Source organism: Lynx rufus, unplaced genomic scaffold (genome assembly GCF_022079265.1).
Source record: "Lynx rufus isolate CCGP_SWC_20201006 ecotype Redwood Valley unplaced genomic scaffold, mLynRuf1.p SCAF_1, whole genome shotgun sequence".
NCBI lineage: Eukaryota > Metazoa > Chordata > Mammalia > Carnivora > Felidae > Lynx > Lynx rufus.
Window position 1 is genome coordinate 115943164 of NW_025814823.1, and position 12672 is coordinate 115955835.

General features: G+C 54.6%; 1 protein-coding gene across 5 annotated transcripts in view; it reads right to left on the minus strand.

Annotated features, from left to right (window-relative positions):
- The window catches only part of NRG2 (neuregulin 2), a 184483-nt gene that overhangs the window by 1884 nt on the left and 169927 nt on the right, over positions 1-12672 (minus strand). For 3 of the 5 annotated variants that reach the window (XM_047098632.1, XM_047098551.1, XM_047098336.1), the window contains 4 exons: positions 5071-5173; positions 2570-2693; positions 2117-2244; positions 1066-1293 (listed from right to left, as the gene is read on the minus strand). In XM_047098632.1, coding sequence (XP_046954588.1) covers positions 1066-1293; positions 2117-2244; positions 2570-2693; positions 5071-5173 — 583 coding nt within the window. Of the gene's footprint in view, positions 1-1065; positions 1294-2116; positions 2245-2569; positions 2694-5070; positions 5174-8923; positions 8948-12672 lie in introns of all 5 variants that reach the window. The other 2 variants (XM_047098486.1, XM_047098405.1) reach the window with 1 other exon arrangement.

Sequence of the window (12672 nt, forward strand, 5' to 3'; positions counted from 1 at the left end):
GAACCATGCATGATAGGTATTGTTTTTCATGTTCCACAGCTGAGGAAACAAGGCACAGGTGATCAACCTGCTGCAAATCACACAGGTGGTGGAGCTGGGCTTTAAAAGGTTGGGTATGGAAAACCTGGCTGCTTCCTAGAGCCTGCAGTTAGGCTGGGTCTGTCTGTCCTGCTGGGATGTCCTGTGCTTAGCACGTTCCATAGGACGCTGTGAGCTTCAGTGGTTTGTGTCTATGGCTGGGAGCTTCTCAGTAGCAAAAACTAGATGGACTGTCTCTGGACCCCCAGGCAGGCCTGCTCAGTGAGGGCTGGCAGGGAGTAGGTGAAGTTAGAGCCAGAGAACATTTCCTCTCCCTCCACTCCAGCCTGGAGTTCCCAGTACTATGCACCTTCCTCTACTCTCCTCCCACAGACCCCACTTGCTAAGGGCCACTGGAGGGCTGAGCAATGTAGAGGGCTGGCCTCCTATGACTCCTGGCTTGGAGTCAGGGAAGAAGGGGAGTTTCCTGGTTCTCAGTGCAGCCACTGCTCGGAAACCCAATGGTGTCTTGATCCCTGGGCCTTGTTGCTGATACTGCCAGGGCCTGCAGTCCTTCTTGGCTCATGCCCAGCCTGCCCTGGTCATTCTCTTTGCAGACAGCCTCCCCTCCCACCCTTCAGTCTGCTCGATCTTGGTGTCTTTCTGTTCCCACTGGGACATGGGGCCTCTAGGTGACACCAGGGTAGGGCTACCATATGTTCTGGCTTGTCCAGAACAGCCACTGTTTGTTCCTGATGTTCTAGTGCAATTATAGCATCCTCTTCAACTTTGAAAAGTGTCCCAGTAGGACAATTAAATTAGATGGTCACTCCACACCAGGGTCCACTGGCTCAAACTCAGTCCCAGTCTGTCATTAACATGCACCCTGAGCAGATCATTCCACCTTTCAGGGACCTTGCTTGCCCGTCTGAAAAATGGACATGGGAATTTTTGGAGTGTCTCTGAGGTGCCCTAAGGGTCGGCCCTGGGTCATTGGTGCCAGTCCTCTGGCCAAGGTGGGGCACAGGACACAAGATAGGAACTGACCTCTCGCTATGTGGGGAGTCACGCAGAGAGTCTACGGAGTCGTGGTAAGGTGGCACGGCAGCCCTGCGCCGCTCCTCCAGGCTGTAGGCCGCTGCCCGCCGTGCCCGGGCCTCCACACACGCTGGGCTGTTGCACTTGCTGGTGCCCACTGATGACAGCATGATGCCCGACTGGGAGTCAGAGGTCAGGCTTTCAGAACGTTCCAGGCTCCACGTGTGGCTCTCATGCCTAGAGAAGCCAGGTGGAGGTGAGGTGGGGGATCAGGAAGGGGCAGGACAGCCTAACAGGTGTGGTCCCAGGTTCCCCCCCCCCCCGGTTCTTCATTTCATTTCAGGCACCCTCAGCTCAATGCCCTTCTCCACTCTGAGCTGACGTGTAGTATGATGGAGGAAAAAGGAGGGCTAGGGTCCTGTGGATGGGTGAGCCCCAACAGGTGTAAGCCTTTTCTTTTCCTTCGTACAACCAACCTCCCCCTAGTCTCAGCCCGGGGCCCCGGGTCCATTCCCATGATCCTTAGCCTCTTATGTCAGGAGCGCAGCCCTAGTGGCCAATACATGGGGGCCCGGCCTAGTCCATGCTGTTCCCCAGGGAAGAAGGAGGCCAACCATGTTACTGAGCTGTATGAACCTTTGTGCTTGGGTGAACAAAGAAAAGGAGGCTAAGGTGGACTAGGTTCGTAAAAGCAAACTCAGGAGAGAGCATCTAATAGGTCTGGGTGTTTGGATGAGGAGGCATTTTATGCCAGATAATGTGGTGCTAATGAGGTCCAACCAAAACTACATGTTAGGTGGGAGCCCAGTGATGCTGTTGTTCCTCTGGGGCTGGTTTAGACTGGAAAAGGGAATCTGGTCCCCTGAGGATGGATGAATGTTTGGTGGTGGGTTCCGGTCTGAAGTCCTTTACCTATATCCCTTGACTCAGAGGGACCCTCAGTACAGGGCATAGCCTGGCTGGGAGGTTTCTTTGTGTGTCTCCGGGCATATGTGTTAGTGCTTTCTGTGGGTGTGCATACAGGAGTCTGCAAATCTCTGTGGGCCTGGGTGGTGCCCACCTGTGGCTGGAGGTGGGTGTGGCTGTGGAACAGTGGTGAGAAGGAGAACAGGAGTGGCTCCCAGAGAAGGTGGTCTCCGTTTCCCTCCGGATGACATGGTCTGTGGCTGGCACATTCTTGGAGATATACTGCAAAAGACACAGTTGGGCGGGAGTTAGTGACGAGTGAGTGGGTCAGCCCTCCTTCCGGGTGGGGATGGGGAAGTGAAGCACTAAGCTTCAGGTTGGGGAGTGGTCCACTGGATAAGTGACTTGATGTTAGGGCAGCGGTGGCCCCAGCGAATCAACCCCTTAAGGAAGTGGGCAGAGCGAGGCCAGTCATTCTGGTGAGGCTAGGCGAGGCTAGCGGGCAAGGCTGAGCATGGGATGGGCTGGCTGCTGCCCCGGCCCTTCCTTGCAGGGCACGTGACAAAGGCTGGCGGTACAGTGAAGGGGTTCTGGTAATACCACTCACATCTGCCATCTGGATCTCCTCAGGGTCCAGCCGGGGGTGGCTGGGCCCGTTGGCCAAGCTCCGATTCTGGTGGGCTGGGCACATGTTCTGCCGGAGGTGATTGTGCATCTGCTTCCGCTGTTTTCTGTATAGGAGAAGGGTGTGTTAGCCACCCCCCCACCCCATACAATGTATGAAATTCCCTAGCTGTCCCTCCAGGGGAACTCTTCTACCTCTGCCCTGGATGCCGGGGCAGTCTCCTGCTACCGCTGTTCCCTGTGCTCAGCCTGCTCTTAGCCAAGACCCCCCGCTGGTCTGCCTCCTCCACTATCACCACGAGCTTGAATTCAGCAGGACCTGAGCATAGTGGTTCTGAGCTTTGGCTCTGCTGAGAGAGCTTTGGCTCTACTACATCCTAGCTATGTAATCCTGGGCCAGTTACTTAAACTCTCCATGGTTCACTTTCCTCATCTTAAAGTGGGGTGACCATTTACCCATCCCAAAGTCACCTGAGAATTAAGAGCAGATAAAATATTCAGGCACTGGCCCACCCACCCACCCAATCATTCATTCATTTGCTCTTTCTTGGGTTTTTGCTATGTGCCAGATGCTGTTTTGGAACAGTGAAGGAGACAGACACAATCCCTACCCTCGTGGGGCTGGCAGGCCAGTAGGGGAGGCAGATAATAAACACATAAACAAATTAATAAACAAGATACTTTCAGTAAAATGCAATGAGAAAAATAAAACATGGTGCTATGGTCAGGGGCCTGTGGGACTACTTTACATTGGCCATATTAAGTGCCCAACACATTTGTTCTGTAATCAACAAGTCTAATCATGTCACTCCCATTTAAAACCCTTCATTGGGGGTGCCTGGGCGGCTCAGTCGGTTAAGCGTCCGACTTGGGCTCAGGTCATGATCTCATGGTTCGTGAGTTCAGATCCTGCATTGGGCTCTCTGCTGTCAGCACAAAGCCTGCTTCAGAGCCTCTGTGCTCCCCTGCTCATGCTCATGCTCTCTCTCAAAAATAAACATTAAAAACCAAAAACAACAAAACCCATCGCTGGCCCTCTCTCAGTGCCCTCTCACTGCCCTAGCTTGCTGTATCCTTGGGGGGCTTATTTCTGATCCCCCACCATGCTGCCCTCTCTACCCTTTGGACCTCTGCACATACTGTTACATCCCAATGGAGCACACTCTCTGCCTCTTCTTCACCTGCTAACTCCTGCTCTTCTCTTAGGCTCAGCCTAAATGCTGCTTCCTCAGAGAAACCCTTCTTGCCTTCCAGACAAAGTTAGGCACCCCTGCAATGTATCTTATCACACTGGACATCTTGCTTAGAGCACTGGCCATGGGCCTGGTGCAGGGCCTGGTATCTAGCAGGCAGTGAATGAAAGTTTGTTGAAGAAATGAATGAGGTTAGAATAGGGGCTTGCTTTTCCACTAGTTCTTGACCTCATTTTTCCTACCTGGGCCCAGTCTCCTCTGGGATCCTTGAGCCCCAAATCCCAAGGCCGGCAGGGCCTTGGATCCCATAGGCAGGCGTAGCAGGAGTCAAGACCACAGGACTCAGTGCACTAAATGGTGGCTATGCCCAGACCTTGCTTTCTGGATAAGAATGGATGGGACAAACCTATCATTTTTTCAGCACTACATCACTCTACAACCTTCATTGGCTCCCTATCATTTATAGAATAAACCCAGGCTTCCTAGCTTGGGATTCAATGTCCTATGATACTATCTAGGTTCCAGCTGTCTTTTTAGACTCATGCCTTTTCCTTGACCCCAGAATTACTCCAACTAGTCTGGGCTGCTCGTGCTCTAGGAACACAGCTGACCCTTTCCCACATTTGTCTGTCAGCCTGCACTCTTGTACAGGAACTGGCAGCACCCTTTCTGCACCTTTCTTCCCCTTGCTCTAAAGTTCTGCCCCATCTTTCCTCTGCCCAGAAGTGACCCGGCCTCATCTTCTCTGGGCTCTGGCCTGGCCCGCTCCCAAGTGAGACGAGGCAGTATGTCCCAAGGTCTCTTTTTCCACTGGGAATGCAGCCTTCTTTTCTGTGCTTCCTCACTCCCAACACTGCTCCAGCACCAGCCTACTTGATAAGGCAGATGCCCCTTCACAGTGTTGTCTGAGGTACATACTAGGATCACTCCCGCTTTACAGATGAGGACTCCGAGAGATCCGTCAATTTACTCAGGGTCATGGTAAATGGGAGAGCTGAATTCAAACCCAGATCTGTCTTCTTCCAACACTCGTGCTCACAACAATTCTTGTTCATTCCTCTGGGGCCTGTCCCTCCTACCCTCTGCTCCTGCTTCTTGGCCCAGCCCTTCCTCTCCACACCAGCTGCAGAGGCCCCTGAAGGGGCTGTTGGGGCATAAGGGGGTGGCTAGGCCAGACATGGGGAAAGTGTGTGTGGGAGGGCGGGGGGTGGAGAGAGACTGTTTTCACAAAAGCAGTCCTGGAGGCCCATCCCTAGTTGGCCTACTGCAGGCCTGAGTGTCTGACACTCACTTAGTCTTGCAGTAGGCGACCACGCAGACAATGCCCACGACCAGCAGAGCCACGCAGATACCGGTGATAGTCAGGACCCTCTTCTGGTACAGCTCCTCGGCTTCTGCAGAGGCAGAAGAAGAGGATGAGAGGGGGCAGGGCAGGAGGCAGATCCAAGGGGAAGTGGTGCAAAGAACCCACCCCCACCTGCCCCCAAAGCTTTGGGCTCCCTCCAGCTCAGGGCCTCCCAGCTCCTTTGCATCTCCTCCTTCCCCAGCTAGTCCCTCCATTCTGGATTGCTTTCTGTTGCCCCTAAATCCTCCCACACGTGATCTGCTCACAAGTGACTGAATTCACCTTCCCAAACCCTACACCCTGCCCAGAGCACATGAATGGAAAATGCAGGGGGTGGGGGTGGGTGGGATGGAGGTGAAATTCCAAAGGCCACAGGCGAGGGCAACCCGGCTTGGCCAGCAACCTTGCCCTGCTCCACTATGGCCTGATGGCTTCAAAGAGCCTGGATGGGTTGGGGAGAGCTGTTCTTCATGGCAGTGAACATGTAGACGCTCGGCAGAGCTGGCTTGCCATTTCTGCTTTGCTAAGAAAGGCAAGGACATCAGACAGGACATCAGACCCAGAGGCTGGACTTAGGAGGGACGCTAGGAGCAGGGACAGAGCAGACCAGGCCCATGGAGGAGGGCATAGAGAGAAAGGCCTTGATTTGTTCCTGCACCCTGGATAGCATGTGGCCCTGGCCCATACCAGCCCTTCCCTTTGCTTTTGAGAAACCCACGAATGGCAGCATAGCCCTTGGTGCCTAGGAAAGTTCTTGTGCTCAAGGAGCAGCTGCCACCCTTTCTGAGGGGTTGAGCTAGGTTGGGTCTCAAAAAGAACCAGCCATCCCTTCCACCTCCTACTTCTTGGTGGGGCAACTCTTGCCCGTCTAGAGCAGAGAAAACCAGGAGGAAGAAAAGGAAAAAGGTGACAGCAGCAGCTTAGGCATCCCCTGCCCCCACCTGTACCTGCCAGCTGGCCCCTCCACATGGCCCCCTCCCCCCAGCACAGGGATAGGTGGAGGCTAGACCCCAGCACCGTAGTAGAGCCCTGGGAAATGTCCTGAAGTCCTTGGACTTGCAGCCCCTCCTGTGTACACCAACCAGCAAAAACTGCGAGTACAAACCCTCTAGACACACATACCTTTAGGGCTCTGGCTATCTGCACACAGATCCCTTCACAAAGATACACTCATACGTGTCTAGAGAAGTGTGTGTGTGCGCGCGCACACACACACACACACACACACACACACTCATGCAGTCTTAACCCTCCACCCTGGCCCCCCATCTCTGGGCTCTGTGGTCCATATCCTGCTTCTGGTTCTCATCCCTGCCCACTCCCAGTCCTCTCCAGTGGGGCATCTGTCTCTGTCATTCCTCGGAGACCACTCTGGTCATGGTCACCAACAACTACCCACTTCCAAGTCCTGTGGTCATTTGCTTCCCTCTCGGCTCACTCCCCCTGTTGCGCCCACTCCCCCTGGATGGCTCTTCTTTCCTGGGTGTCGCCCTCTTTCACTGGCTGACCTGTTCAGTTGCTGCTTCCTACTCTTCTATGTGGCCTGCAAGGTAGAAGGGCCCAGAGCTCTCAGCCTTCTTTCCTTCCTCCACGTGCCCTCTCTCCCCTCATGATCTCACCCAGCTCAGACTTTAAATACCATCTGTATGCAGGGGACTCTCAAATTTGTGTCTCCTGCTCTGACTTCTGCCTGAGCTCCAGACTGCTCTACCCAAGGGCCACGGCCAAACAGAAGTGCTGATTCCCCAGCCTCTTTCCATACCTGCTCCTGGCCCTTCCCATGTCGTCAGTGGTCGCACCACCTCCCCCATTGCTCAGGCCCTGAACTTGGCATCACTGCTGATGACTCCTTTCTCCCCGCCTGCTCTGATACCTAGTCCTTCAGCAAGTCTTCTCAGCTCTGCCTCCCAAGTAGATTCTGGGTTTGGCCACTTCCACTGCTTCTAGCTCAGTCCAGGATGGTGTCATCTCTCACCTGGATAGCAGGTCACCTTCTGACAGGCTTCCTTGCTTCCACTGCTCCCCAGCCTGTCTCCCAACCCAGTCCATTCTGTGCCCCCAAGCCTGCAGATCGTTTACTCCTTGGCTTCAAACTCACAATGGCCGCCCCCTGCAATTCGAATACAACCCAAAGACCTGCCATGGCCTAGGAGGCCTGGGTTACCATCTCAGCCCTCCTTTTACATCTCGTCATTGGTTCAGTCCCCATGTCTTCTGTGACCAAAGTCGCTGGCATTCCTTCTGTCCACTGAGCAAGGCAAGCCCGCTCCAACCACACCCTCCCTAACTTGCCTCCAACACCCTCCTCCAGTTGTTTGCAGGGCTGGCTACTTTTTATCAGGTTTTAGCGCAGATGCTACCTCATTGCATCAGCCTTTCCTGGCCACTTAGCTAAAGTAACTCTGTCTCCAGCTTGGCACCCTCCCATCACCTTCTTTTATTTTCAGTAGGGCACTTACCACCACCTGCTATCTTTCCTGTTTGTTGCGTGTCTCATACTGTGAATTTGAGTGCCAGGAAGGCAGGGACTCTGCATGCCAGATCGCCAGAGTTGGCAAATTCTGGGGTTCAGTAGATGTCTGTCGAGTTGGTGCACGAATGGACATACAGACCGCCATTACAGACACAGGCATTTATTCGCACACGCGCACACTCACCTCCGCACCCTCCCAGTTCCACCTGCACAGCACTCAGCCCTTAACACAAAGACGCCCTGCTGTGTGCCTCTGTGCACTCACATCCTGCACAGAGAGACCTAACAAGGCGTGTGACGTTCCCCCCCCCCCACAACACACACACCCCTGCAGGTTCGTGTCGTGCACCGTCACACGCAGACTCACCCCTCTCTTCCCGTCCCATCACCAGCAGCACATAGACACACACGCTTCCACAGGCTTTTAGCTCTATCTTCTGAGGAGAGCTGATAGGGGCTGGGTGGTGAGGGAAGCGGGGCCTCTCCAGACCTGCCTCAAGAACAGCCTTTTCAGAACTGCAGGCTCTGCACCGCCTCTGAGGTCTGACCCCACCGAAGCTTTGACCCCTCTGAGTCCCTGCATCTCTCCATTTAAGCCTGGGTGGAGCCTCCCAGCTCAGAGAGAGGACAGAACGCTGCCTCCAAGTCCCTTTCCATTCATTGTGTCTCCCAGGGGCCAGAGGGAAGAAGTGGGAGGGAGGTAAGGTTCTGAGCTGGGGGGGGGCAGGAGGGTGAGCACCGGAGGCCGGCTCACCCTTGACCCTTGCTCGTCTGGCCCACAGGCGAACACGCATACCATTGTGGAGACAGATCATGAAGGGAATGACAGCCTCAAGCAGATGGCAAAGCCTGGCAGACAGACACGGGGCAGGGGGCAGAGACAAATGGGCATTATTAGCTGCCAGCGTGGTGCAGAATGAAAAGCAGTGGAGATGGAAGTGGGAAAAGGAAGGAGAATTAAAGTCAAATTAAAGAGGGTGCCTCTCTGCACAACTCTCCAAGCCAGGATTTCATGGCTTCCGGACACCAGCTCTCCAGGGGCCTGTCTCTTGTCTGGCCAACCCTTTGGGCATCAGCTCGGGAAGCTCCTCCCCCAGTGAGGCCTCAGGCGAGGGGGCCCCGCTGTACACTGGGGGCACCTATTCCGCCCGTCTCTTGTCTCCCCCAAATCAACCTAGTTTATGATGGGACATCTTGGGAGGGCCAGGGGAGATTTTTGGAATCATCCCTTTTCCGTTTTTTGGAAAGGAAACCAGCACACATGGTGTCAGAGGCTGTGGAGAGGGCTGGGGTGGATGGCACTGACTGACACATACAGCTTCGTACCCTTTAGTTCAAATCCAAGATGCTCTGGCAGTGCAGAAGAGAGCAGGGTCAGAGAGGGGAGGGGATGGAGGGAGAGATACAGAGAGAGATCGGGGAGCGGGGAGGGCAGGAGAGAGAGAGAGAGAGAGAGAGAGAAACGTTGGTCAGGATTCTTCAGACACCAGCAGCCAGCCTGTGAGGTGAAAGCAGGTTAGTGGTGTCCCCTCCCGGCCTCCTGAACCCCTGCCCTGGCACCCAGTCCCCAAGAGCCCTGAGGGGGGTGGAAAGAGGAAATGTTAGGATCAGCAGGCAGGGCAGGTTCTTTAGAGATGAGCTGTGGGGTTAGTACCTGATGGGGAGGCAGAGGCGCAAGTCAGTCAGCAGATGTCCCCAGGGAGGAAAGGTGAGTGGGGGTGGGGGTCTGAGGAACCCTGTTTCCCCCTGCCCCCAGCTCCAGGGCCAGGCCTTCCACACTCCCACGCCCCTCCTGGAGACCGCCTGCTCGGCCCTGAGCTCGTTCACCGGGCCCTTTTTTCTGTTCAGAACGAGGGCATGGGGTGCCCAGACTGGTCCTTGTCCCTGTCCTGCCTCCAAAGGCCCCTCTCCTGGGAGCCTGGGCATGAAGACTCCTGAGTTTGTGGGGACAGGAGGAGGCTCCAGCCAGCAGGTCACTTGCCACATCTTGACACTTCCAACACCTTAGATGCCTACAGGGCCTAGGCCTTGGGGTCGGGTCCTGATTTCACCACTTAGAAAAGCAAACTGCAACTTCTAGGAAGAGACAGGTGGGTTCACCTGTGGAACACGCGTGTCAGACGGTGAGCCAGTCGCACTCTGAAGTCGATCGTGTTGTACAGGTGCGCTTTCAGAGCCCTGTGAGGTGGGCGCCCACGCCATCGAGATCAAAGGGCCCAAGGGTCAGCCCTGCCCCAGACCCACTGTGTCTCCAAGTGTACGAGGCCTATCCACCTCTTAGAGTCTTCTCTGTTCACATTGGAGCTCTGGGAACTCTGCTACCCGGCCGTACCTCAGAATCATCCAGACCGATGGGATCAGGCTGTGGGGTGGCAGCCCAGAAATCTCAACAGTGTTTCTGAAAAGCTCACCTACCATTCTACTGTAGCCAGCGCCTGTCTGCAGGCTCTGAGTTTCAGTTTTGTCCCTAATTTGCTGTGTGCACGTGGGCAAGTCTAGTCTCTGTTTCCTCATCTGTCAAAAGTGTCTATATGCAGTGAGAGGAAGACATGAGAGGCCTGGACAGCGGGAGGCTCAGTGTGTATGAAGGGGCCCAGTCTGTGGCCTCCCCACATGCACAGTCAGCGCCATGACATCCAGGGAGGAGGTGAACTTGTGTTCTGATGTTCTCGTCTCCTGTAGGGGAAGGAGAGCATGGGGGCCATCAGCTGGAAGTCCTTTTCTGTTCCTGCTGATTGAGTCTCTGGGCCTGACTGGTTTAGTCATGAGAACTGACCACCTGGAATAGCGAGCTGGGTCCCAAAGCCTTTGACGAGTTTTCTTCTGCTTCCCTGCTCTGGGAACCAAGTAATAGCGGCGGCAGCAGCTTCTGGGCCTCCTAACTGACCTCCCCTTTCAGTTGAAGGCCAGTACGGTTTTGGGTGGGTCAGCGGTGGCTGACAGGACTGGTGATGTCACTGCCGGGAAGGCAGCCCTGCTTTCCTCTCACAGGGGATGGATTCTGAAGGGATGGTGGCTATGTCTGCCCCTGTCAAAGATGCCCCCCAGTCATCATGTTCATAGGCTGCCACTCAGCCAGGACAGAGTGGCACCATTGAGTCACAGGTCCTATTGGGCAGACATTTGCATATTGACCAGTAACCATGGCAACCCGATGCTGGACTCCCAGCAGGGCCAGGTTTACCAGATGATACACAAAGTCTTCATCCTGGACACATCTTATGACACACAGTTACAGGGGCCTGGCCGGGGAGGCCAGGACGCGGGCCCCTGATGAGAGCACGTGCTCATGTGTTTGTGCGTGTGAGTGCAGGCGTGTGCTTGTGTGTTTGAGCACGTGTCAGTAGGTGCTTACGTGTGTGTGTGTATGTAGGTACATGTGTGTGTTCTTTCACTTGGGGGGTATACCGATGTGCAGGTTTTGACTCTCAGGAAATGGAGTGGCTGTCAGGGGAAGAAGGAATGCAATTGTGGCCATAGGCTCTGTTTCCATGGACTCTGCAAAAGGTAATCTGGTCTAGAGGCTGTCTGGGCAGAGGGAGAAAGTCAGACCCCTTGCTCAGGGCTTGCTGGGAGTCAGCCACCAGGGTACTGGTGGGGGACCTCCTGCCTCCTACCCCATACCAGCTGTAGCCGCAAGAGGTACTCAGCTGCTCTCCATCAACAGCGGCCGGCTCTCTGCTAAGCCTTCGTAGGGAGCACTGCACTCCCATCCTCAACGGCAACCCTTGAGGTGTAAATGTTACTACCCCCATTTTAGAGATGAGAAAACAAACTCGGAGAGGTTAAATGAGGCCCCAGAACTAGTGAGCTCAGCAGCTGGCATTTTTATTCAGATCTATCTGAATCCAAAGCCTGAACACTTAAAGGTAGCATTTTCTGCTACCTTTTCAATAATTATCTGATGCCGTAAGTGCTCTGGGCAAAGTGCTTGAAGACTAGAAATCCTTCATGCAAAGGTAACAGCAATGATCCTGATGACACTAGGCAGAAAGGCCTGTGGCAGCATTTCTAGACTTTTTCTGGGCTCCTGAGGCCCTGCTGACCCTTCAAGCAGCTCTGAGCTGAAAGCTGAAGCGGCCCAGCTGGCAGAGAAGCTTGGCCAATGGCCAAGTTCTGGAGGCTCTGCTCCTCTGATTCGGGACGGGCTGGGACTCCCTGTCCAGAATAGTCCCATAAGCCAGGGAGGCTCTGGACCTAAGGGTGAACAGGAATAGGTCCTCCATTGCCTCTTTCCCCTGGTCCTTAGCCTTGGCCTGGCTGCTCTGTTCCCTCCTGAGGCCCCTCCTGACCTATGGTCTTCCATAGGTGGGGCTGGATCTGACTCTGCAATTCTTCCTGGAGCCTGGGCTCTGGAGAATTCTGGACCACATGCCCTGCCCACAGCTCTCCTCTTATCCCCATAGCCTTCCTCCCTGGCCTTCAGCCGGAGGGGCCTGGGGGGAGTGCTGCCTCCCACACACTGTGAAGACAGTTGACCGTCTGGGCTAACCAGCCCCCACCTCCCTGCGGCCTCTACTTTCCTCTTTAAGTCATGGCTTCCAAGCTCTAGCAGGGAAAAGGAGGTGATGATTTCTAGGCTTTTGTGCTGTGGCCTAAGGAGGACTGGGTAGACTTGTTTCTCTACCCTGAGACCCAAACTCAAAAACCACTTTTCTCCAAAGGGCTACCTAAATGACCCTCTGGGTCCTGCTCTAGGCGTCTCCTGGAGCTCTGCCTCTCACCCAGGCACCATCACTTTGGTTCCTAATTCTTCATGGGATACAGCTGTCCTAGGAGAGGAGGAGGTGGGGTGGCCTAGTATGTTCTGAAGGATGGGTGACAGTGTCCTGCCTTGCAGGCCAAGAGACTGGTGGGCCCCAGATGGAGTCCATAGCTGGCCGGGGGCTTTTTGCTCTGCTATGCCTCCACCTGGTGATGCTTGAAGAAATTGTTCCCAGCCTCAAATAAAACACTCTATAATTAGGGTCTCGTCTTTCTGCTGCAGGGCTCACATTTTTTTTTTTTTTTCCCAGCTAACTAGGCAAACCAGAAAGCTCTAACCTCACAAGTGGAAGAAAGGAAGGGAATGGAGT